This window comes from Durotheca rogersii, assembly GCF_024521655.1.
Source record: "Durotheca rogersii strain YMJ 92031201 chromosome Unknown GGS23scaffold_16, whole genome shotgun sequence".
Classification (NCBI taxonomy): Eukaryota; Fungi; Ascomycota; class Sordariomycetes; order Xylariales; family Xylariaceae; genus Durotheca; species Durotheca rogersii.
In genome coordinates, this window is record NW_026251247.1 from 436,076 (window position 1) to 461,675 (window position 25,600).

The following is a 25,600-nucleotide window of genomic DNA, read 5'->3' on the forward strand; positions in this document are numbered from 1 at the left end:
GTGGGGTGCGGTGGTGGGTTGGGAGATTATTAACATAAAAAAAAAAATAAAGTAGAAAGGGAGTCAAGCAAGGGAGTGAAGACACAGAAGAGGGGCAAAGGGAGGAGAGGGGAGGGAAAGAGATGGTGCGAAGAGGGAAGGGGGCGGCGAGGGTGAGGGCGCGCGCGTGTGGCGATCTCGTACGAGTTACTACGAGATCGCCGCCGAACGTGTCACGACGCCGCGCGTGCATGCATGCATGGCGCGGCCGGCGGGGGTGCCAGACCTGCCTCGCCGTCGCGCGCGGGCGGACGAACGAACCGAACGACGACAGCTGTAAGCAGGGCTGCGAAGGCGACTGACGAACGAGAGGCCGCCGCCGCCGCGGCCTGGGAACGGCAACGCAGGTAAGACATGCATAGCGCGCCTATAGGGCCTAGGGGGGGGGGGGGGGGGGGGGGGAAGGGAGGGGGAAGGGCGGCTGCTTCTTTTTTTTTCTTGCCTTCGTTATCTCCCTCCCTCTCTCTCTCTCTTTCTCTCTACCTATTCCCCCCCCCCCCCCTCCCTCCTCCTCGTTTCGGAAGGACAGAGAGAGAGAGAGAGAGAGAGAGAGAGAGAGCCAGGTGGCCCGGTCCTATTTCTAGAACCCGACCAGGGGGAACGTCGCGCGCGCGATTCGTCGGCGAAGGGCGCTAGCCTGCTGTCGCCGCGTGGGATTTCCGGATGCTGCGCTGCGGGACATGTGTGCGTGTGTGTGTGTGGCGCGAGTAGTGGAACTGGAACTGGGCCGCCCGCGTGGTCGCAGCGAGGAGCAGTAGTCGTGAGAGAGAAACGGGAAAAGGGGGCGCGCGGATATGAAATGTACTTTTTCTTTTTTTTTGGCCGTCCTAGCTTTCGGTCGAAGAAGCTAGGCCGGTATGTATGTATGTATGTATGTATGTATGTGTGGACATATCGTGCAACCCGATATACCTCCACGTTGCCAGTCATCCGCCGTCGTGGCACTCCGCGCGCACCGTCGACGGTCGGTATGACGCGACGCGACCACCTCTCGCTTCACTTTGCGTCCGCTTCTGGCCAGCGTACGCGTAGCGAGCAAGTGATTCTTTTCTCGCACAGATTTAAGATTACAATGCACGGAATTGTCCTAGCAATAGTCACAGCAGCTTCCCTGAGAAGTTGAAGGGGTTTCATCACGTGGCCGGGCGGACTGTAACCCCCGCCCAGGTTGATGAGCAAGGGACGCGAAAGCGAGATCAAATAAGGAGTCAAGTCCCCCCCCCCCCAAGTATGCGCCCTCCCCGCCAACGCCTTTTCCTCGCCCCTTTCCGTCTTGTACGGAGCACCAAACCTCGACAGCAGTCCCGAAGAAACTCCTAAACATATAAAACAACCCCCAAGGTTGAGATGGTGATGGTTGCCTCTTGTCGGGCAACCAGACAAGCCCGAATCCTCCCCCCCCCCCTCCCCGTCGTAATGCATTGCTTCGACGAGTTGTGCGGGAGCACCAACAGAGGGGGGAGGGTATTTGGCTGAAAAGCTTTGCACTTGTAGCCGCAGTTCATCATACCCTCCGGGGATTAAAAAAAAAAAGAAAAACGCCGGCCCGTATGAAGTGCAGAGTCATTGCAGTCGGTCCTCGTTCCTAGCTGTCGTGTCGTCTTTCACAATTTCCAAACGCTCGGATCCCTTTCCGGAAAAAAGCCCATATGCCATTGATAAGTAGAGGGATGTCATAAAATACGAATTTCTTTCAGATCAGAGAATGGCCGTACGCCACGGGTTCCCAGGATGTACAACATATGATGAGCGGAAGATCTCTGGAGGAGGGGGGCGGAGCCATGGCACGAGCTCTAGTTACCGCCGGTCCACGATTTCTCGAGCCTTGAGTAGAGCACTGATGCCATCCAGGCCATTCTCGCTACTCCCGTTCAATTTAGAAGTAGTAGTTAGCTTCGGCTCAGCTGGTACACCGTATACTGCTTCCTTTTGGAAGCTGGGTATTATGTACTTAGGCGGGATCGGCCCGGGGAGAAACCCTACGACAATTGTCAGTTTTAGAATGCACGCCACGGAGCGAGCCAGAAGGAAGAAAAAAAAGAGCCTACCATTTCCGTGGGTCTCAACCATGCTACCGTTTAGCCGATCTCCTGGCGGACGGCCAGGCTGCGATTGCAGGATTGACAGTGGCGCATGGGACACGGTGGTTTGGCGTGAAGAATACTGCGGTTCCGGTTTTGATGATAGGAGCGCGTGTATCGGCAGAGAGGCGTCGCTTGGGGTCCTCGGGGTATTATAAGAACTGTACGAACTGACACTCCCAGCTGAAGACTGCTCGGTCTTCAACGATGGTGGCCGTGATCCGGACGCCGACGACCTTGACCCGCGAGCAGATCCGTTACTCAGGCCCAAGCTCGAGACTGGCGTAGGCAAGCTACTCTCTGGCGAATGTGCGAGCGATCCCTGGATATTTCTCGGGTCAAACCACGAGGCGCTCGTGTGATTAGACTCCGCATACATCCGCTGGCTCTCCAACCAGCGAGATCGACTGCTCGAGTGGTGGCTAGGGGAATCGCGAGAAGTAGGACTCGACAGCCCACGTGGTCGCCCGTTAATTTGCTCGTCGTACGAGAGGGTCCTCGGGGAATGCAGCGGCTCGTCCCCATGATGTATCCCGTTCATCCTCGGGGAGAAATTGCTGTCGACCGTCGACGTCGACGATCCCATCCTTTGCTGACGTGTTGGCGGCGGCTCGCTACCAGGCTGGCTGTCGGATCCGCTACCCGTGCCACTGGTCGTACCACTAGGCCCCGTCGAACCGCCACTCGTGCTACTTCCGCGAGTACTGTCCGATTCTGTCTTGAGACGCTTGGAAGCGTCTTTTTCTGAGAGACGATGTCAGGGTCTGGCACCGTCTAGGATCACGACACCGCCTGCACGACACATACCTTGTAATTGGGCCGCCTGTCGTTTTCGAAACTCATGCAGGTAGTCGCTGTATTTCCTGAAGTCGTTCGTCTTCTTATAGGTGCTCAGCTCGCGATTGTACTTCTCCTTTGCCTCGTGCGCTTGCCTTTCGAAAGGCTCCTTCTCAGCGCGGTTGAGGTTTTGCCAATTCTCACCGACCAGTTTAGCGATCTCCGTGAACGTCAAATTCTGGCCTCTCAGATCCTCTCTCATTTCTGTCGTCGTTTAGTATACACCCTAGGCATCGCTGAATGCAAGCTTAACTTACTGTTCGAGAATAACACATACGCCGAAGGCGGCCGTTCGGGGGCATTTTCGTCAGGCTAGCTCATTGGTCAGCGGTATATTCTCATTGGCCCCTGCTACGTCGCGAGAGGTCATCGCAAAAGGAGCCGGGTTAGTCGGTTGGGGGTGGGAAGACAGACCTTGGGGTGCCGTCTATACTTGCGCTTCGCAACGGTAGCTCCGTCCGACTTGTCGGATTTGACAGGCTCCGCCCGAGTCGAATCGAGCCTAACATCTTCGATGCTGGTACGCGTAGGGGATATCAAGGACGCATCAGGTGCAAGACCTCGGTAATTCGCTATACGGCGCTGGAGTTTCTTCGCGACAGTCAGTGCGAACGCCACACACACACACACACACACACACACACGCACACACACACAAATACACACGCCGAGCACTACTCAAAAGAACGAGCGGTCTTACTCTTCGATGGCCGAGCTTGACACCAAGCGCGTCCCTACCGCCGAAACGTCAGCCATTGCCCGAGTTAGGGTGGGCTAGGAAGGCTCACAGGTCAGATTCGGTAATGTCTAAAATCGTGTCCCACGAATCGAAACCCTGGTCGACAAAGGCGTCAAGGTATTGAGAGATGCCTAGCTCGCCGAAGATCGCTTCGAGGGAATTCATATAGCTGTTTTTTTGCCGCGTCTCAGCGGATCACTCGCTAGAGCTCTCAATTCAGCATCAGGCTTTCCTCGAGCCTGCGCGTGGAACCCTCGTAGGTGCGGCGATTACGGTGCGGAGTGCAATGTCTTGTTTACTTTCTCTCTTCTCGTCTTCTCTTAATCCGGCGAACGGACTCTCCCGGATCGGCGTTCGGCTCACGATGGAGAGAGGCCTGGGGGGGAGGGGGGTAGCTCTGCTCCGTCCACACCAACAACTCTCGGACAAGTTTACCCTTCCTCGCCGAAATCGCTGGTCTAGTAACCAGCGTGGTAGGGGGGACGCTTTAAGCCGCTTGCCTTTCCTATTCCTGGTGTGCTCTTCCTCTTACGATACTGACCCGCCTATACCAGTCGGCAATGGCTCCCTGCGACTGAGCAGACACGTGGGCACGGAGTGATAGCAGCAGCGGCAGAAACAGAGACGCGTCGTAGGCCTGAAGCGATAGAGGCGGCCCGGATGTGTGGGGCGTGGGGCGGCCTAGGAATATAAGGAGGAGTGCGCGTTGGTGCGTGCCGGGAGAGGTGTACGTAGGCAGGACCCAGAGAGAGAGAGGGAGAGAGTGAGAGAGGGGGGGAGGCAGCGTAGACGAAATCCGCTCGAAGTAGGTAGACGGCGTTTAGGGACGTCGGTCGTATAGTACGGGTTGCGGTACGGTCAGGCTGTGGCAGACGTTAAAAGGGTTGAAAATCGGATTTGTCTGTTTGCCCCGTAATGGTCAATGGCAATGTTTAGGGGAAATGTGGAAATTTGGCATTCTGGATCCCGGGCTGCTGTGGTGATATACGATCCCGCTGCATTTTCCCAGATCTCGATGAGCAGCGTAATCGATTGGGGATCGAGCACTCGGTGTGTCACAGCTCGAGGGGGTAAGAAAATAATAATAATAATACTAATAAAAATACACAGCTGCGGCAAGCCCCAGAACAGCTAGCGCTCTGGTTAAAGGGAAAACGGAGATAGAGAAGAAGACTCACCTACAGGATTAGCTCCCATTCTCAGATGGCTGGCGGGAGGTCCTGGAAACATGCAAGCACAAATGGGCTGATGGGCTGATGGGCAATAATATGTTCGGCCAGAGGACGCGGTACCTGGTCTCGTCCTCGTAACCTATGTAAGTATCGAGGTATGAGGTCACGCTCTGCAGGCCCGGACCTTGGGCGAGACTCTTCCCAGGAACGTGACTATTCCTAGAAGATCGCAACCTGGACCTATTCCAAGACCCATATATGCACTGTTGGGAAGAATCAAGCTCGTGCAGCCGAGTCAGGGCTAACGCTTAGTTGCTTCGTAGGTCGTAAACAGACGAGCTTCGCCCACTGGCGAATCGCCCGTCTCGCCTCCTACTGTGCGCCATCAAGCTCTTTAAACTCGAAGCTTCTCTCTCTCGCCCACTCGCTCGCTCACCAACTCACGAACACATACACACATCCTCGCCCCCTCTCTGTGTGCGTCTCTCTCTTAAAAGAGAGAGAGAGGGAGAGGGAGGGAGGCAGGGAAAGCATGCGTGGCGTGTGTGCGTGTGTGCGTGTGCGTGTGCGTGTGAGAGGGTCTGTGAGAGGAAGGAGACCCGCGAGAAAACGGGTGTCGAGAACCAGCTCCTACCGCCCCACGATTTGTGTAGGCGAGCATGGGATGAAGCTATCGGCACACCAGTGGCCGAATGGGGTGAAGAATGTGTGCGAAGGGTTACGGGCTGAGCGCGCGGGATCGAGATCGCGGCCGAGGCTTACGACAAATGAGAGTGTTGCTGCGCGTGGGTTGCTTCATCTCGTGTCTCTTGCCGGGATGCGTCTGTTTCCGAGCTCGCCGCTCTTCTTCACGCGATGTACCTTTGACGTTCTCGACGCTCCGTTGCCGGTAATATCAGGCGTGCTTGCTCGAATCTAGAACATAATAGGCGGAGGCGAGGATGTCTTGTCTGCTCATCCGCCTCGTCTCCTTCTTACTCACTCACACACCCACATACACACCCACATATACATACACAGGCACACACACACGCAGACATACACACACGCAGACATACACACACGCAGGGTACATAACCGCTCACGCACACTCACTAGGGGCGAACGAGCTCCCGAAATAGACCGGCCTCGGCTACGATCACCCAGCGTGCCGACGATGATGCGATTCCTGCCTGGGTATATTTGTCAAAAAGAAAGAAACAGGAAGAAAAAGAAAATATCCCGGGCAGCCCATCATCTACCTACCTCCCTACTATGGGGAGGTGGTTATCGGGGCGTCGGACCACTAGACAGTAGTGAAAGGGGACGCGGGAGCCAAGAAGGGCTGGCAGCCGTGAGCCAATCAGGGTCGATAGGATTAGGAGAGGGTAGGGCGCCGCAATCGACTTTTCAGCCCGGGATCGAGAGTCTTGGCGTCCCCCCAAGCCACGAACCCCAGACTCTGGAGCCCATCAGATGTTTTTCTTTGATTAGGTATATTTCCATTTTTGCATCCACTTTTGAATGTGGTCGACTCGCAGCCCCTCCTACCCCCCACCAGCGAGACCCGGTATCGTGGGATCGTAGTATTCCGAATGACTTGACTGTCAGATGTCACCTAGTCAGTCGCTCCGTCGGGCAGTCGTTCGGTAGGTTGATGAACCGCATGGCTCCCGAGACGGCCACAGGCCAGATTCGAGACTCGGCGGAAGCAGGACGAAGAAAAGGGGAATGGATCCACATGCTACGCTATTGATAGTCGTCATTGTGGGACAAGATCGAGATTGGGGGAAGCGAGCGAGAGAGAGAGAGAGGGGGGACGAGAGAAATAAGTGAGTGAGAGAGAGAGAGCGAGAGAGGGCGAGCGAGCGAATCTGGCTGGTTGGGTAGGATAGGGTCAGGTAGCATGGCGGCGGCGGCGGTGGTAGGGTAGGCTACCACATAGGTGTACGTGCGTACATACGGACGAACACGGCGGCAACAAGAAGAATGGGGTTAGAAAATGATAGTAATAAAAATGACAGAACCCCATGAGAGCACCGTCAACGAAGGCGACGACGACAACATCGACGACCTACATGCATAAAAGCAGAGAACCATCCAGCCACGAGGTTTGGGTGGGATAACAGTGTGGGATAGGTCGGCGGCGTCGCTTGTAGGAATTTATGCCTGCCAATCGATTCTCGAACCCGCCCAAAGTATACCGATGTACAATGACGGGTGATCACGTGGCAATAGCCAGTACCCAAGGTGGCATCGCACACAGCCAGCCTGCCTCAAGCCTCGCACTTAGGTACCTACCCAGCCCGACGACATGGCTACATGGGTACCTAACTCACGTATCTTAGGTACCTACCTCCTCCTACAACGCAAGATGTGGGGAACGTTGGAGCACCGGATCCACAGAAGGCACCTAATCACAGGGTTCATGGTTCTACAATATCTCTCTATACGGAAGTCGGGGCTATAGGGTCGTATCTACCTAACTAGGTATGCACACGTATGCATACATATGCACCTAACCTAGCCTACTTCAAATGTCGGACGGATTAAGAGATATATGCCTAACGGAGGGGAAGCTATACACATTTGCCGCTGCGAGTTATTGCCTCAATGGGGTTCGCGCATTACTTAGGTAGGTACCGTAGGTAGTAGTACACTTGCAGCTACCTTAGCTACCTAACATACCTAACCCGTTCCTTTCACTCGCACTAGCTCGAGGACCGAAGTTGAATCATCATAACCAGAGAGGAGGGGGTCTAGTGGGATTCCCGCGCAATTCCATCAAATCCCCGTGGAACTCGATGGAATCCCTCCATACCTACAATCGCTATGTCCCGCACTCTCTCTCTCTGCTCGTGCCGGCGAAGCTGACGCTGCCCGGCTACGTAGGCCATCACTGCCGAGCCCTCCTTGCGCGATCTACTTACACAGCGGCATAGGGACGAGATAAAATTGGCGGCGTACTAAAATTGCTAGGATCGTCGCCATACCTCCTTCCAGAAGCCCAGAGCGCCTCTATATCCGGCATCGTTGCTCGGTACCGTACGTCTCGGTACAGTGGCAGCGGGGACGTGAGATGTGAGTACGATATATACACGTGGTCTTGCAAGGCTGGCCGGACGAACAACACCGCACAAGAACCATGATAAATAATATCCCGTCTCTCCCACGGATCGACTGACGACCGCGGCATCGCGTAAACACGGCATATTTCCCTATTTCCCAACCGGTCGAAGAAAAACCGTCGCGAAATATGCCGAGACACCGGTATGGAGATCTAGACCGCCGCGGACGGGGACAGTCTTGACTAGCTGGAGCGAAAGATCTACATCTGAGGCCACCGCTTTCAACCCCCCCTGGCCATAAGACCATGTCTGCATACGTCCACATTGTACAGACATATGTACGTAGTACCATCCGCCGCGATACGACGAGCTTGCCTGCATCCTTTTGCCAGTTCCGAACCCTACTGGGTATTTCTCACGTGGGGAGGCTGATAGGTGGGACCTATCGAGGAATTAAGAAAGCATGCCGTTCGCGGACTGGATCAACAATCCCATCCACCAACCTGCCCAGGTGTCTTGTCTACTCATATTCATCCAACTTCAATTTTCTTCCAAGACCCGTCCCCCTGGTACCTCTCTCCGTCCCTCGCCACGCGTCTATGGTGTTTTTCCGAGCAGCGGGCTGACTAGCGAGCACAGCAGCAGCGTCTTACACAGGCCAGACCAGCAAGCCGCGAATCACCCACTCCTCTCGAAGCCCACCTCGGATTTTACTAGGGCTGGACCGCGGGCCAGGCATCGTAACCCAGACAATCCTGTTACTTCTTCCGCCTCTATCGGACCGGATACGGCACAATACGAGCGAAGGCGGCCCTGCCAGTCAACGAAAGCTTCACCAGCATGTCGAAATCGCCGTCGGACAGCGACCCCACCGCGGCGAAGACACATGGGCCCAATGACAGCCCACAAAATGCTTCCACCTCAGCCGTATTGAGTCAAGCAGACATAGCGGAGGTAAGTTTGCACGCCCGACCAAGACGGCATCTTCCCCAACGCGGCGGGCAGACACCCTTGTCTAACTAGGACGGCGTTTAGGCATTTAAGGACCTTGCTAGGTATGTATGGGTGATATTTCCGATCCGGAGTGTGCCTTGGGGAGATCGACAGCCGATCTGGTCAAGTTTTCTGTCCTGGCGTCTAGTATCTAGAAAGGATGGACACATGGAAAATGGCGAAAATTTGCCCGTGTGTGTTGCGTTGTTTAGCATGCAAATCGCCCCCAGACCCCTGGGTTTCCCATCTTCCCATCATGCCAAAGTCCGCTTCTGCATCCGCGCCGGTGTGATCAGCCTGGCATTCCCCATTGCGCGGCCCCCTGTCTGCCCCGAGGCCTAGATCCCCGCTTCGATACGACGAACCTCCTCTAGGGCCACTCACACTTCGCCTAGCCAAATCCCGCTCGGGGTGTCAACTGTGCGTGGGACCGCTCACGTCTTCTTTTCTGCCATCCCCTTCGCCATCTCCTACCTTGTCGTCGCGGAACTTGCCAGACGTGGGACAAGCCCGGCTGGCTCTCCCATTGTGTCACGTCTCTTTTGTCCTCTCGTTTACGTGCCGACGCACCAAAGTTACCACACATCGAATGCCTGACAAAGTTGTATAGGCCACCCACTGCTTCTTTTGCTGGTCGTGCTAGTAGCAGCGCTGAGCCCTACAACTTGCGAGCCGTCTTATGTTTTGACACGGCGCTCCCCTTTTCTGCGCCATATGCGTCGAGTTAGCAATCTCAACAGCTTCGTACGCATCATAATCTCGTCGCGGGGGGCCGTCGAAGGCCCTTATGATGGTCGGCCGGCCCTATCAAGGGCGCATGTCAAAACCCTACGCGCTATCCGTCACGATTTATCCTGTAGATGTTGCAGAATCTCCCAGTGCTAATGCGTGGCTGAACAGAGGCGAACAGCAGGCTGCCGCTCTAGAGGCAGGCCTCACAAATCTAGAGAAGAAGCTCGACGCCCTATTAGCATCGATCGAGGGCGGTTCAGCCTCGCCCGAAGCAAGTCGGGAGGGTAAAGGCGAATCCAAGGACTAGGCGCCCGCGGCGAAGAAGTAGCATGATGTGGTGCCGTCCCTACACCCATCGTACCATGGTGTGGTTGCCATCAGCGGAACAGTCCGCTCAGGCGTTCCATCTAGATCCAGGCAGATGACTACTTCTGTACATCGCAGCCTTCAGGGAGGGGGGATTACCAACGGTACACGGCGCGCTCCATATCCCAGGTCAACACCTTTTGCCACCTCCTCGATAGCTGCTCCCTCCCTGCCACCATATCCGTCTCCACATCGCAGGTTCCATCCAAGGTTCCGTACGAGCATAGCGTATTTCAAAACGACGAAAGGAAGCTGTCGTGGCCATTACCCCGCAAGGATAGCAACCGCCAAACCCATCCATAGAGAATTGTCAGGTAGATCAGTATAGAGCCAAGCGTGTCGAACCCCGTGGGTAGCAGTCATCTCGAGATTTGATCCCACCGTGACGGGTGGCAATGTGACCCATCCTCAAGGCGGATCGTGAGCTAATAGGGCAATCTGACGGGAACCAGAGGCCCAATTTAACGAGTCGTAATTCCCGTTGCGAGAGGATGAGCTAGAGGGATGTAGAGCTTATGGTGCCGGATATGCCGTCTACTCGACCAGTCTGGCCGCTATCATCCCGCGCCAACATGTATCTATCGAGCTGACTCGCAAGACGGAAAGCAGCTACCAGATTCGGCCGCTCATCGAGCGTAGCTGCGGTGACTGGCCTCGATCGATGCCTCCTCCATCTGTCCCAACTTCGTTGATCTGAGATCGAAATACCGCCCAGCAGCCGAGCCCAAACGGGAGAGGCCGCCCTCGTATCCGAATCCAATAGTCTGTCAACATTCTACAAGCAGTGTCGCTTTTTTCTTTCATCCCGTTCTCACTACCAGTCACCGGTATCTATCGACTTTCCTTAACTCATCGAAGATCCATACCTGTTTCCCTCTCGTACATAGCTTCCTAGTCTCCAATTTCACCTCCCCGCGTGCACAGTCCTACAGCGGCGCAATAGGCGGGACGGCGATGCGCCAGGCGGTTTTATTGATTAGCACATGGCGTCGACGTGAAAAAAGCCACATGCGTATGAATACAGGAAACCCAACCCACACGCGATCGGTTCAATAGAAGCTGTCGTATCAGTTCACCGGAAAGGGGGGTGAGATGGGGGGTGAACACACCCCCCTCCCCGCGAGAAAGGTGACGACTGATTTCTAAATATTCAAGCATGTCACCGCACTACTCCTATCTGAACACGGATACTTTGGGCGTGAAGCCGTCTATGTACAGTAACCAGAGAGACAGCTTGTACCCCCACACTCTTCCGCCACATTGAACGAGGCAAGAGTCTCGTCACATCTTGTAATGATCGACGGCCAACGGCTGTGTGTTACACCATCTTTTATCGACGGCAGCGCAGAGTCGCATAACCGAGGATTGTACCTCGGGATGCGCCAGATGGACGAGAATGGCGGACGACAAGTTACTTCCTCAAATGACTAAGAGACCTCGATACGCCCGTCCATGGGCGTCGGCCTAGAGCGTGGCGTATGCGTAGCTCGCACACCGGCACGACGGTGGTAAGCGGGTTGCGACCAGCAAGAAGTTGACTCGACAACTAGTGAGGCATCTATGGACCACTCATACACGGTGGAGACGGCAGTTCCCACGTGGAGGATAAGAGTGACGGAGGGGATACATAGCAGGCGTTCCTTCAGATGGACGCTACCCCTGGCAATGGTCTTTACCCCCGGGGAGAGGACGTAGCATAATTGACGCGTCTTCCGCTGTGTGCGACGAGGAGAGAAACGGAGAGAGAGAGAGAGAGAGAGAGACAGGGAAAGGCAAGCAATCGAGAGAATAGAGGAAGGATTGGCGTTGCTTAGCCGAAGTCCAGCTACCCTCCCCCCGAGGAGGACCAAGCTTCGACAGACCCCAGTCTCCCTCTCATCTCTCTGGACAGACCACGGGCTGGTCTACCCAGCCAAACCCCCTCCCATAAATATCTCATCTTGTCCCGTTTAAGCACCTACGGGAAACGGCTCCTCCACCCGTTCATCCATCCATCCGTCTTATGTACCTATCCGTAGAGGAATAGGGAGATAAAAGCAAGTAGAGGGAGCACAGCACAGACGTCTGCCCCGGTTAGCCGATGTATATACCGACGTGGTAACTTCTCAACTGGCTAGAACCCGAGGTTATGCTCTTACGAAGGTCTGTGGCGCGACTTGGCTATCGCTAGGGACTTTAGCCAGGTATTTGGGCAGGCGAGGAGTATCGTAAGATATCGTAAGATATATGGTGGCAGCATAAGAGGGTAAGCTTCCGCGGTGCCGAAATAGACAACGATCCCTCTAAGGTACCGCCTGGCTTCACTACGACTTCTCCCGCGTGAGGTACTTTGTCGTCTCTCGCTCTCTCGCTCGCTCGTTCGCTCCCTCTACCTACGTCCCCCCCCTTACGCACCTGCTTCCCGACCTCGCCCTTCATAACCCTTCCTCTGCTCCCTCCGCCCTCACGTCCTCCTCGCTCCTCATTTTCCAGCTCTGCCTTCTCTTCCGCCTCACCCCGATCCTCCAAGCTGCCCGATCTCTGTGCATATTACCCCATTCTCTCCGCTCCAATCGCCGCCCCGTTCGCGCCCAAGAGGGCGCCGTCCGCTTCATCGATGAGGACTGCGATATTATCCTTTAATTATTGCCTCCGATCCCCTCAGGATATCCCGATCGTACTCTCTAACTAGGTGTGTATAGGTAACGAAGCACCGGCAGACGACCAGGCGCCGCTGACGGACCTGACTGCGTATGACCCCATTTTGATGGGAAGGGGGTAGACTCGGTCAGATTCGGCTGATTGGCCTAGAGCGGTCACGGGCCGTGTCCAGAGTACAAGTCGAAGAGTCGTCAGAGAGAGAGAGGGAGAGAGACGGCACTAGGAAAATACAGCGTGGGAGAGTCACGAAGCTTCAGATCGTCTGGTCGCTCGATAGAAAGAGCAGGAGAGACGAGAAGAGACTCAGACCGGTAGTATCAAACTAAATGATAGCGATAATAATAACAATAGAATACTAACTTGTCTTCGAACTATCTGCCACGTCAGACTATAGTCCTCCCGTAGCTAGCTAGCTAAGCCCAGTCTGTACGGAGAGTCGTAAAGGGGCCAACTCCCGAACCTAAGCTCATCAGATACGCCGCCCGCCATTTTCCCCGCCCTCTTGCGTCGCCGACGAAGCCAGCTTTACGATGCCAGAGGACGACCGTAGCTTCCTCGACAGCAAGGTCGTGACAAATACAGTCCCGCAACAGCCTTGTACACTGGGGGGAGGCCTGAAGTCCATCGGCGCTCCTCCACCTGTACTCACTATAGCAGTTGCTTCATCCTCGAGGTCGCGAAGACGAGTCCCCGGACTAGTCGCGGCATGGTTATCTAGATGCTCACCAGTATCCCAGGATCACTTGCTGCTATCGAGCACAAGTTCTTTCGTCTAGGGGGGGTACGAATATATATACCGTCGATAAGCAGCAGGAGCGCGGATGTCTCGACGACGCGTGTTCGCATTCCAATAGAAAATGGCCTCAGGCCGACGAAGATAACAATACCATCGCGACTCCGTTACGTCGACCACGCTCCCCTCCCCCCCATACCTACCACGGAGCATACATACGTCCGTATAGACATACGTGGCACATCCCACAGGGGACAGCACCGACGACCCACAGCTCGGTCTATCCGAGCATAAACACACCAACCCGACGCCACAGAGTAGAAAGCAAGTCGGCCACGCCGGAATACGAGGGAGCAGCCGAGCTCTTTCTCTCCCCCGGCCACTTTTCCCCTTCCTCCTTTACCGAGAGAATGGACAGCCTCGCGTGCTCCCCGTACCGAGGACAACATCGCCTCCTCCCCCTCCCCTTTACCCGCCATATCCGCATCCCGCGCCGAACACCCACCGCCGCCGTGATACCTAGGAGCACGCCGGCTCGCAGCTCACGCAGGCACCGCGAACCCTTCGCCCCCGTGAGAGAGAAAACCCCGTCTATCCACGCCCACAACCCAACTTCCTCCCCCCCCTTATACCTCCAGCCCACCCCCACCCCATAACACTCCCGCGGGCCCATGCCCTCTCTCCCTCCCTAGAACACACACACACACATATAGACATATGCCGCAATACCCAGGGGCGCAGCAAGCACGGTGCCTGCGCGCGGCGAGCAGAACTAACCTTAGCGCGCGCGCGTGGCGAGCCGGCGTCTCGGCCGGCCGGTCGGCAGCGCCCAGGCGGAATGGGCGCCGAGCGCGGTTTTGTTCCGCGGCCCCCTTTCCGCGAAAAGGGGCCGAGACAGACAGACAGGCAGACAGGTGGGTACTTAAGACAGCTATAACTAGCTACGTAGATGCGATCTGGCATCCGCCGGCGGCCTGCTCGGCACTAGCGATGGCGGGGCCGTCCGCCGTTTTAGTCAGTTCCAGTCAGTCAGTTGGTTAGTTAGTTAATTAGTTGGCTGTAGAGAGAGATATAGATAGAGAGAGAGAGAGAGGGGGGGGGGGGGGGGGAGGGATACGCAGCGGAGCATCCATTCACTCTTGGGAATCCGTCTCCTAGCCCTTCTTGCCCCGAGCAAAGCAGAGCAGAGAGGGGTGGAGGCTAAATTCCTGGATAAGAAGAGGAAAAAATGAATTCCATAATACACGTCTCGTGTCATTCCCGTTCCAACACTGCCCTATTTACTTTCTGCGCGACCACTCGTAAGCTATTACGGAAAGGAAAGCAACTCCTTAGCAATGGGGCGCGTGTCCCTCCCTCTCCTCCCCGTCTCGGCCCCCCCGCCCCCTTCCCTTCTCCTCGTTTCTTCTCTAGCATGCTGTTCGCACGATCCGACCCGAAAAGCTTCGTTGTTTGTTTCCCCAAAGACAAATCCCGCGCCCGCCCCTCCTAAGCCATAGACCAAGCAAAAATATAAAACACAAACGGACAGCTGGCAGCAGCAGCAGTAACAGGAGTAGCAGCATCGGTGACCTCACACCTCCACCCCTACCTCTCCGCGGCTTCACCCTTGTCCCCTGCCCCCTTTCCGTATGAGTAGCATATTCGTAGACGGCCCTCCGCTGATGTAAACAAACAAAAAAAAAAGGTTGAAAGAGAACGCCCAATGAAACACCGGCAGTCGCTGTAAGCGCTGCCCAACATAGAGAGAATACCGCATTCATTTTCGTATGTTAGTTCAAAATAAGCGCGGACCCCAAGAAGGAACAACAGCAGGCGAGGTGAGCCGCCCCTCGTAATTGAGCTTGCATCGAATGAACAAGAAACTTGGTGGCGGCACCTAGAACTGGCGGCATTCTCCAAGGCCGTGGGTATCGAGAAAACGATCAAGCACCTATAGTCTTGATTGCGACAAGAGGGGAGTGTTTCCTGACAAGTAGCAGAAGACATCACAACCCCGAACAGGCACTAGTTAAGGCCCCCAAAGCCTATCCGGCAATGGAGACTGATCAGGTGCTGTGAGCTCTCACAAGGAGCTGATCACATGACCATATGTTAGTCTTCTTGAACGCGTAGTTCAGGGAGGGTTGAACGTGCCCTTTGCAACGGATCGTCCTGATTCGACACAATGGATGGGCTGTCTATACCTCCTCCTACCAGAGCCTCGTTCGACGTTATCGAACGTCCCTCTAGATTAGGCCGCAGGAGTGCCGATCCATTTTGCTGGCCGTTACTGTTGCTCTGCTCAGCTTGACGCGCCAGCTCCCGTTCCCGGTTCTTCTCAAGTAGTGCGCCGCCGAGGGTCGCGCACTTGAGGATGGTCTGTATCAAATGGTTCTGCTGTAGCGGTTTAGACAAGTATTCGTCCATCTGGGCTTGTATACATCTCTCCCGATCCCCCATCATCGCGTGCGCCGTCAGAGCGATGATTGGAGTCCGGTGTGCCCCTAGGCTACGTTCGTACTCGCGGATCTTGTTGGTGGCCTCGAAGCCGCCCTGCGTACAGTTAGCGAGTTATAATAACGCGTCAAGAGCTCTGTGGCGGGGATCGAACCATTATCGGCATCTGGACATCCATGAGAATCACGTCGAATTTCTTCTTTTTGACAGCTTCCACCGCTTCCAATCCGTTTCCAACCACCGTGACTGCATGGTGGTACTTCTCGAGTATCTTCACCGCTAATCGTTGGTTAACTCGGTTATCTTCGGCAAGCAGAATCTCGAAAGACTTCGTATTGTCAGCTAGGGAGGGCGTAGCCCGGTTCTCTAGAGCGGGTACCATTCCGTTCCCTAGGTCGATTGGTTTGCAGGGTGTGGTCATGTAGGAGGTTATGCCTAGATCTAGACAGGATTTCAGGCTGACGTGCACGACTGGAGCTAACAGAACGATGGGAAGGTATTTGAAGTCTTCGATGGCCCGCAGTTTACGAGCTGTGTCGATAGACTCGACGATGATGACATCGTATGGCGGGTCGTCGGAACCTGGAACGTTAGGATTCCCCTCGGTGTTGACAACGACGGGCACGAGGCCCAGCCGCTGTAGCATGTTGACAATCTCCCTCCCGTATTGAGTGCGGCCCTTGTCGATAAACAGCACTTGGTGTGCCTTGTACGGCTTTAGCTGTTTCTCGATAGAGGCAACCTCTCCGTCTGCCAGCTTCACCACGCAGGTGAAGTAGAACGAGCTGCCCTTGCCGAATTCGCTCTTGACCCAGACGTCTCCGCCCATCAGGTTTACCAGCCTCTTCGAGATCGATAGACCTAGACCAGTGCCCCCGAACTTGCGAGTCATCGACCCGTCTGCCTGTTGGAAAGTGTCGAAAATGAGATCGAGTTTGTCCGGTGGGATCCCTATACCCGTATCCGAGACAACAAACTCGATCGCGTACTCGGAAGGGTCTTTAGGAGTGGTATTCTCGGCCTTCCGAATGGTTAAGCTAACCTCCCCGTGCTCTGTGAATTTGATGGCATTGCCCACCAGATTGAGGATGATTTGCCGCAAACGGAAGGAATCGCCAACAACGTAATCGGGTACGGAGCTGTCCACGCGATATGTGAGGTCGAGGAACTTCTCGTTAGCTTTGACCGCCAACGTCTTCAAGGCATTGAAGACAGTACCCCGCAGAGTATACGGGATTTCTTCTATTACCATCCTCCGCGCCTCAATCTTGGATAGATCTAATATGTCGTCGATGATGGTTAGGAGGCTGTTGGCGAGGTTGTTCACAATGTTCAACATTTCCCGTTGGTATTGCGTAAGGTCGGTGTCCAGAGTTAACTGAGTCATTCCGATGATACCGTTCATAGGTGTCCGGATCTCGTGAGACATGTTTGCGAGGAACTCGGACTTGGTCTTGTTCGCCTGCTCGGCCGCCTCCCTTGCCTGAGTGTTCCTTTGGATGCTATCTCGCAGGTTGTACACCATCTGGTTGATCTTGCGCTTGAGCTCGTCCATCTCACCGGATGCTTCCACATCGACCAACTTGGTGAAATTCCCGTCGGTGGCTGCGTTTGTTATATCGCCGAAAGCCCGCACTTGGGTGGTCTGAGAGGTATACCTGTTAGCAATGCGAGGCTCGCTGCCGCTTTGTTTGGGATGGGTGGGGAGGGGCTCACCAAATTAGTTGCCATCGTGTTCACATCAGCCGTGATCTCCTTCCATCGCCCCTTGAGACCTCCTACATCTGCCTGGCCTCCCATCTTGCCGTCCACGCCGACATCCTTTGCCACGCGTTGCACTTCGTTACAGAACACCGACAGGCGGTCAACCATATTGTTGATGGTTTCCTTGAGGACGAGTATCTCGCCCTTAGCCTGGACGTCGATCTTTTGGCTCATGTCACCGTCGGCGATGGCCTGAGTGACGGTCGATATACTCCGCACTTGAGAGGTCAGATTTAACGCCATGGTATTGACATTCTCTGTGAGGTCTTTCCATTTCCCTTCCACGTCATCGACTCTGGCTTGACCACCCAGGGTCCCGTCGGTTCCGACCTCCCTCGCGACCTTGCTAACCTCGAACGCAAACTTTCCGAGACGATCGACCATAGAGTTTATCGTGAGTTTGAGTCGTAGGATTTCGCCCTTGACTTCGACAGTGATTTTCTGGGACAGGTCTCCTGCTGCGACAGCCGTAGTGACCTTGGATATCTCCCGCACTTGGGTCGTCAGGTTCATGGCCATGCCGTTCACGTTGTCGGTGAGATCGCGCCAGGTGCCTTCAACATCGTTGACCGTCGCCTGGCCACCGAGACGGCCTTCGGTTCCGACCTCTCTCGCAATCTTGCTCACTTCTCGCGCGAACTGGGATAGCTGCTCAACCATTGAATTGATCGTCGATTTGAGCTCGAAAATTTCGCCTCTGCATTCGGCTTGAATCTTCTGGGTGAGGTCTCCCTTGGCGACTGCGGTGGTGACCTTGGCAATGTCACGCACTTGAGTGGTAAGGTTGTTTGCCATGGCGTTCACGTTTACTGTCAACTCATTCCATATACCTTGGACGCCCATCACATCGGCCTGGCCACCCAGTATACCTTCGGTACCCACGTCTCGGGCGACGCGGCTGACTTCCGAAGCAAAGGTGCGTAGTTGTTCAACCATGGTATTGATGGTCTGTTGAAGCTGGAGTATCTCGCCGTTGGCAGGTCTCTCGATCTTCTTAGTCAAGTCACCGTGGGCGACCGCAGTCGTCACAGATGCAATCTCTCGCACTGGGGTTCTCGTTAGCTATGCCCGAATAAGCGGAACCGCCGTGATACAAACCTTGGTCGGTCAGATTTTGGGCCATGACGTTGACTAGGAAGCTTGTTAGCTATTTTCCCAGCGGACGATCGACGCAAGATACGTTACCATTGTCTGTCAATTCCTTCCATGTTCCATCTACGCCTTCGATCATGGCTTGGCCGCCTAGGATTCCGTCCGTGCCGACCTCGCGGGCGACTCGAGACACTTCGCTAGCGAAGACCTGCAATTGGTCCATCATAGTGTTGATCGTCCTCTTGAAGGTAGTAATCTCTGGGTCCATTTCTACGGTGTTCATCCGAACCTTCATAGTAAGATCGCCGCGGGCGACCGCGGTGACGATCGCCCCGATCTCACGCAGCGCCTTCTGAAAGGCTTCGTTGGCTTTCTGATGTTTCCATAACTCCCTTTCCAAAGTTGCGACTCGTTCCTTCTCGATTAGTTCCAGAGCCTTTTCCTGAAGCTGTTTTTGCTCTATAAGCTGGGCGTTCACATTGGTGAGCTCCTGACGTTGGCTGTCGAGGAGCTTGGACTGGTCAACAACATGTTCGCGAAGTCCCTCGAGGTCCTCGTCGGTGAGGGGAATGGTCTTGACGGGCCGATCTTCTCCCGAGCCGTTCCGAGTCGGAGGCAGGAGGGGAAATCTTGATCGCTTGGGCGCTGGGAAATTGGGAGATTCGTTGCCGAAGAGAGGCTCGCACGTCTCGTTGGGCGTATCAGGGAACGTGCCACCATTCGCAACGCTAGCCTTGGTCTCGAGTTGCTGGATCCTCACAACCAAGGCGGAGAGCTCGCGCTCGAGAGATTCCTTGGCGTGGCTTTCGCGACCGGGTAGTCTGATCTGAGAATTGGCGCCAATCACAACCGGAACAGCGGCGGGGTCTTTGGAGGCAGGAGCCAAAGACTTGACGATGGTAGCGGCAGCCACCAAGGTCTCCTCGTCGGCCATCACTTTCATGGTTATCTCGACGTCGAGCCGTCAGGGGACGCAGTGCCGATTGTCAATTCGATTAGCGGTCGTAGCAAAGGGTCGGACCAGCGTTCGATAGGCGCCGGGATGAGCTTATGACGAACGCATGGAGCAGGGAGATGTCGATATCAAAGGCTGTTACCGCAAAGGGGGGGAGGGAAGCAGCGGAGCAGAACAGATACTACAGGTATCTCACGTTTTCGCGGCACACTCGCCTCAACGGCGGCGGTCGGGTCGCCGTGGGAACTCGGATTGTAACAACAACGTTGCCAAGTAGGCATACAGCTATACAACGGCGGGGGTGTACTCGGATCTGAGTTGCAAAAAATGAAACGGGTGACAGGACGGTGCTCCGATGGTATGACTCCAAGAGAACGGATCTCGGAGGGGGGAATAGGCCTCTCTACCGTCGGGTTAGGAGAGAGGAAGAGAGAAATGTTGCCTTGGAAGCCGAGCGGGTGGAGAGATGTGAGAGAGAGGGCTCGGTACTAAGGGTTGGGTGATGAGGAGGTGGTATGGATGGGACGGGCGGGTGGATGGATGGATAGATGGACAGATAGAGAGATGTACTGTAGGTAGGTCTGTAATGTAAGTCAAGGGCCGCTACGTTAACCTGACTGGACGGGCGGGTCTCCCTGTGTGTTCCAATAAGAAACCCTTGGCAAAAGAAGACGAAGAGGTGGGGGAGGAGGGAGGCGTGGAGGAGAAAAGGATGTCCACGAGCATTTGCCCCCCCCAAAGTATTCGAACAAGAGCACAATATGAATATATGTATGTCAATACCTAAGGGCCAAAGACAAGGATTTAGCGGGGAGGATACGGGGCTGGGGTTGGGGAGGGGGGTTGATGAAGATGAAGCCTGAAGGATGAGAGCGAGAGGTTGACAACGATGACCTCTGGGCGCCTTTACGTGTACGTAATGGGCTAGGCCACCTAAAGAGGTACCTACCTAAGTCAGTCCACCTAAGTGTACTTCCCATCAGCCCAAGGTAGAGATACCTCACCATCGGTGCAACTATCCTGGTGCTCTATGGGCAATAGACAGCGCCTAAGCAGCTCTGCCCGGGCTTGCAAAGACTGGTGGGTAGGTACATTAGGTGCTTGGGCTTGGGCTTGCGGGTGGACACCACCAGGGTCAATAAGGCACCTGTAGTAGGTAAGGTAAATACTCGACATAGGTGCCTGCCATGTTAGACTTTTGGGACCAGGGTGCGGTGTGTTCCATTGATCACGCTACGGCAGAGAAGTACACAGTACCTGACTGCATATTACAAACACATATACAGCATAACCTATATTGGTGGTAGCGTTTCCTATGTGTTAAGTATGCGGTACCTCTACCTTTTAGATATAACCACGCATATCTCCACACCCGAGCCATCACCTGTTGATTCTTTTAAGCGCTGACCTTGGGACCCTCCGTCCTTCAGCTGTCTTCCCCCTCCACGATGGGGTCCCGCAACCCACCCCGCGAGACTCCCGCCAAATACCCTTCATTCCCTCTTTGTCCCGAATCGCTCTTTGCTTGCTAACCGATGTTTAAAGATGTTGATGGGGCTTTACTTTAATAAGCATACCTGTCTGGTACATCGCATAAGTACACCCATACTTACAGGCAGGTAAAGACTTCCGGTTTGATTACAGGTACCTTAGGTACCTAATGTACATTGCCTCCACAATGATGTCAGGTACCCCTTCCAGTGGTTTAGCTGCTAGATATAAGTACCTACCTACATACCTTAGGTACCTAGGTATATAGCAGCATGCTTATCACTACATCGAGGTACTGCCGCATGCTGGTAGGTACTCGTTCAACTCACTAGACGCTAATAATAGGGGGGGGGGGTTACGTAGGTAGGTAGGTACAAATACGGAGTAGGTACATGATGGTTAAATCCGTGTTGGCATACGATCCAGATAAGCTTGTACCTAGTACCACGCCTCGTCTCCTGGAACTCACCCACCTGTCCGTCTAGCCATTTATCGATTCATAAACGAGGTCAGGTATTGAGGCCAGGGGGGGTGGGAAAGGTGGCAGGGCAAGTGGCCTCTAACCCCCCTTAAGCGTCTCTGCCATATCTATCATATATTACCTCGCACATGAACAATCTCTGTGCTCGCAGTCTATATGGTACGGACAGCTGGTAGGGCAGTATTGCCCATATCATCGCAGATCTGGAGTGACATTCTGGCGTATGTGCTCGCCCTTTACGGGAAACCGAAAGCTGGAGCTGGTAGGTAGACAGGTTCGTCGCCTTACCAAGCGGCTTCGCCGTGACATATCATACGGGACATACCATGCACATTCGTATTCTCACCCAAGGGGCGTTCCTCCAGAATATCTGTCCTAAACTGCATCACAGGAGTCGCACAAATGGATTTCATGAATCTCTAGGAGCAAGCCGAGCTGCACATGATGGAACTGTAGGTACCTTCATTTGCCTGCCCGCAGTGGATTGTCCACCTGATACCTACCTACGTGTAATCGGATCCACTGGCCCTGTCTCCGGCACCATCAGGTGGGCAGCGCAAGGACGGGCAAAGTGGACAGCCGTAGAGGTACCTACTGTGCAGTGGGGACTAACGCTAATTGTTATGTACCTACCTACCTAGGTACCTAGGTACCTATCTAGCAGCGCCGACTACAAGAGAGGTCCTTTCCTCGGAGGTAACGAGGAAGGCCGTCAGGTATGCCTCCCTTGATCTCTAACCACAGGAACCCTACAAGGTCCAAGTTTGTCCCGTCATCATACGCAGACGTCTGGACGGGTTTATGGTAACCATGAAATCAATCTCAAGACGCTAGATGTAAGTCCTACTACACCACATGCCCATCCAACGTTTAGGCATGTACGTTAAGAACAACATTAGGTAGAGCCCACCTAGGTAAGTGCCCCGGTAGGCCTAACGGAAACTAGGTACCTATTCATATATTTCAGCCGCTCTCGTGGCGAGTGGAGTGGCACTGTTTAGTCCATACCCGACGCCAAGGGCATAGACGCGGGTTTCAATCTATTGTATGTGGGTGTCTATCATGGTATAGGGGCACATATCTCGGGGTGTATTGTCACTTATATTTCCGTGTAGCTAGGGCATGTATCAATGATATCTGATAGCTATCGATGGGGATGCATTCTGTACCTAAGTGCCCGCGGCCTCAAAGTAATCTGATTTGTGAGCTGTGATGGGTTTACCGAACCCGCCCGCGATAGGACAGGTGCAGGTCCTGGAGCAACGAAGCGGTAGAAAGACGTTGCACGCAACCCTCAATAGGAACCTTAACCTGCCTAACTAAATACCTCCTAGTACATGAGGTTATTTCCCATGTCAGGTTGGGCTACATCCCTCGTGGAGGCAGGTACTCGAGGTAGTTAGGTCTCGAGGTATCTGAAAGGTGTCTCCCTCACGGGACTTCTTCCTATCGGGTACCTAAGGTCCCTAATCTCTACCACAACTACCTGCAGTTAGAGGTACCTAACGCTTACCCGTGTGTACCCAGGCACCCCGGAAGCTCCGCTGTTATCTGCCCACGCACAGGCGCGCTGACGTCATAGGATAATTATCCGATGGTCCAGATGTTAGGGTCTGTTGAGCTTTTACTCATAATTCTCCCTCTCCTTTTCTCTGTCTCTTACCCACGGCGTAGCTATTGTGTCGACTCCCCAGGCCTCACCCTCGGCCCAGATTTGTCGTGATGGCCACTCGGATTCCGCAGCTTTACGCCCCCCCGTTGGTCTAGACCACTTGCAAGTTGCTCGTGCGTGTAGATACGTGCCCATGTATTGTCTGGAGGTGTGTGGGAGCGAGGTACTACCTGCCTTGCCTGCATGCTGCTGCAGTCTCTAGGGTTGGATGTCCCATACCGGCTGGGACTTCGACACCGCGTCCAGTTAGATCCCGTCGCCTGCTCTCTCGTCTGACCACCATCCTCACCCGTACTCGCCATCCTCTACATCCTCTACAGCGGGGGATTGGCCCCGAGCCCTGCTGCCAACAAGCCGATCTCCACCAGGCCGGTACGCCTTGGTGATTCGCACATGGTCGAGATGGATGGAGAAGGGGGAGGAGGCAGAGAGACCGAAAAAAAAAATATGAGCGAGTGAGAGAAGAGACTTGTCGCATCTTCTTCGCCCGTTACATCCCACACCCATTCATATCCACATTCACATACATCCCATCCCCCATATGCCTAAATTTCAGAAGGGCATTTCATTCGCGATCTTCCAGCAAAGCTGTCTTTTCGACCCGACCCGGTTTCTCCAGTCGCTCGATCGCTCATTCCACTCGCCTGCCTAGCTGGGATCCCGAGGGTCAGTGGCCCATCTCGCTCAAACATGACACAGGCCCTTAACTTGCTGGCCGCCTCTCGATTGCCCCTCTCGTCTCTCGATTCCGTGTTGATCGACAGGAACACCAACCCATCGAGACCTCGCCTACCCACCGTATCGTATCTTTGCACTCGTAAGCATTGTTGTTGTCTCGCGTGTAGACTCTGAAGCTCCACATTCCGATTTTTTTTTTTTCCCCTGGACATATTCGCCGGCCACTCCAGGTCTGGTTGCTGTTCTGATGTTTTGCCCACCTCCCACATGTACAGGTATGTGTACATGTCTATATGCACGATACCTATCAACTGGCAGCCTGCCTACAAACCTGTCCCCCCCCTTCTCCGGTTTTATTTTTTATTCTTTCTATCTTATCTATGTATCTCATTTTTGTTCCCCTTTTCCTTTTTTCCTTCTTGTTTTCGAACGGGACCCTATCCAAGGTTCGTGCTTCTCCTGGCCTCCATCTTATATGCCCAGTGACGTCACAGCATCTGCAAATCTGCATGTGCACCCAGCCGGGCTCCAACAGAAATCTCCCTGCCCGCCCTACTCCGTACCGTGTCTTGGCCTCGAAGGGACACGAAACCACCCCCGAGGGCCTCTCCTAGCTGGTACTGTGCGGTGCCGTAGAGAGGGTGCCCGGATGACCAGCTTATGAAGAGGTCACAAATGGCCCGAACTATATTGCGTAGGGCTTTTGCATGCTGATGCCCATTTTATTTCGCCATGGGATCGGGCAGATTGGACGACGGAACATTCGGTTGTCGCGATTCGAGAGCACCAACATGACAGAGGACCCTTGAGACTCCTTTTGCAATCGGCCTATCCACTCCACAGAGGGGCAACCAGGGAGGAGGACTTAGAGGCCCTCGCCGGCGTCAAGGAGTCGCCGAAAGTTTCCACTTGGGCCAGCGACAGAGACATCTCACCTTCACTTGGTGATAGGCATGGGATGCTTATGTCGTTGTAGCTTCAAACGTACGGTGCCGAAACTAAATCCTCTCGAGTGCTCCGTTGCCAACCCCAGAATAGCGCCCTGCCCTAAACGCTCATGCCGGCATACGCAGCGTGTCGTAGGACCAGGTAGCCGCCAGGTAAACTGGGACTCGTGTTCCGACGGCTGCCACACCAAGAATTGACGCGAAGATGCGAACTACGCATACGTTTGGATCGTGCAACGGTAACCTACTCCAATCTATTACTTCGAACCCGATGTGGAAATCCCTGGCGACTCACACAGATTACCCTGCAGGGTAAGATACTTTGGGCGTTTTCTTTTTTTACTCTTTTCCCCTCAAAGCTATTCTAACTGTACCTTTTTTTCTCTTGCCCTCCCCCCATCACAACCCATCTTTGTCATGAGGAGGGAACATTTGTATGTCATTGTCCGTGTTCGTATATTCGACAGAAGATCTCCCGAGAACCATTATCGTATTGAAGACCCTGAGATACACATACGTTCGAGAACCCCCGAGAGGCCGTAAGATCATGCCAACCTGCGAACTCGAGCTGCGCCGCTTTTAGCCGGAGCCTGGCTTGATTTGAGCCCCCAATTCGACATGTCATCGAAATAGAGATCTGCACAAATTCCTCTTTGGTACAAACGGTCTTTAATTAAAAGTTATGTATACGGTGTATGGCCC

The 25,600-nt window shown here is 54.4% G+C and overlaps 7 protein-coding genes across 7 annotated transcripts; 2 read left to right on the top strand and 5 right to left on the bottom strand.

The window, feature by feature from the left end:
• Window positions 1-10: 10 nt before the first annotated feature.
• On the bottom strand, window positions 11-1,260 carry GGS23DRAFT_131869 (uncharacterized protein). Its single transcript, XM_051511183.1, has 2 exons — window positions 543-1,260; window positions 11-415 (listed from the first exon to the last, which is right to left on the bottom strand). The coding sequence occupies exons 1-2, from the start codon at window positions 967-969 to the stop codon at window positions 213-215; spliced, it is 630 nt and encodes a 209-aa protein (XP_051370506.1). The 5' UTR covers window positions 970-1,260; the 3' UTR covers window positions 11-212.
• Window positions 1,261-1,836: 576 nt separating this feature from the next.
• On the bottom strand, window positions 1,837-3,861 carry GGS23DRAFT_598201 (uncharacterized protein; the record flags this gene model as incomplete). Its single annotated transcript, XM_051518734.1, has 7 exons — window positions 1,837-2,018; window positions 2,088-2,864; window positions 2,928-3,161; window positions 3,215-3,269; window positions 3,372-3,548; window positions 3,658-3,691; window positions 3,746-3,861. 7 exons carry the CDS (start codon window positions 3,859-3,861, stop codon window positions 1,837-1,839), a joined length of 1,575 nt encoding a protein of 524 aa, XP_051370507.1.
• A 1,512-nt stretch (window positions 3,862-5,373) lies between these two features.
• GGS23DRAFT_574961 (uncharacterized protein) lies at window positions 5,374-6,972 on the top strand. Its single transcript, XM_051516771.1, has one exon. The coding sequence runs from the start codon at window positions 6,025-6,027 to the stop codon at window positions 6,601-6,603; it is 579 nt and encodes a 192-aa protein (XP_051370508.1). The 5' UTR covers window positions 5,374-6,024; the 3' UTR covers window positions 6,604-6,972.
• Window positions 6,973-8,755: 1,783 nt separating this feature from the next.
• Window positions 8,756-9,947, top strand: GGS23DRAFT_598202 (uncharacterized protein; the record flags this gene model as incomplete). The annotated part of the gene is made up of 3 exons (XM_051518735.1): window positions 8,756-8,869; window positions 8,951-8,970; window positions 9,809-9,947. The coding sequence occupies 3 exons, from the start codon at window positions 8,756-8,758 to the stop codon at window positions 9,945-9,947; spliced, it is 273 nt and encodes a 90-aa protein (XP_051370509.1).
• Window positions 9,948-14,604: 4,657 nt separating this feature from the next.
• GGS23DRAFT_132232 (uncharacterized protein) lies at window positions 14,605-15,284 on the bottom strand. Its single transcript, XM_051511184.1, has one exon. It carries the CDS (start codon window positions 15,140-15,142, stop codon window positions 14,789-14,791), a length of 354 nt encoding a protein of 117 aa, XP_051370510.1. The 5' UTR covers window positions 15,143-15,284; the 3' UTR covers window positions 14,605-14,788.
• Window positions 15,285-15,473: 189 nt separating this feature from the next.
• Window positions 15,474-19,608, bottom strand: GGS23DRAFT_606048 (uncharacterized protein; the record flags this gene model as incomplete). Its single annotated transcript, XM_051519858.1, has 5 exons — window positions 15,474-15,914; window positions 15,973-17,463; window positions 17,535-18,628; window positions 18,681-18,713; window positions 18,768-19,608. 5 exons carry the CDS (start codon window positions 19,606-19,608, stop codon window positions 15,474-15,476), a joined length of 3,900 nt encoding a protein of 1,299 aa, XP_051370511.1.
• A 3,795-nt stretch (window positions 19,609-23,403) lies between these two features.
• Window positions 23,404-24,002, bottom strand: GGS23DRAFT_132310 (uncharacterized protein). The gene is made up of 2 exons (XM_051511185.1): window positions 23,982-24,002; window positions 23,404-23,925 (listed from the first exon to the last, which is right to left on the bottom strand). Exon 2 carries the CDS (start codon window positions 23,749-23,751, stop codon window positions 23,440-23,442), a length of 312 nt encoding a protein of 103 aa, XP_051370512.1. The 5' UTR covers window positions 23,752-23,925; window positions 23,982-24,002; the 3' UTR covers window positions 23,404-23,439.
• Window positions 24,003-25,600: the final 1,598 nt, after the last annotated feature.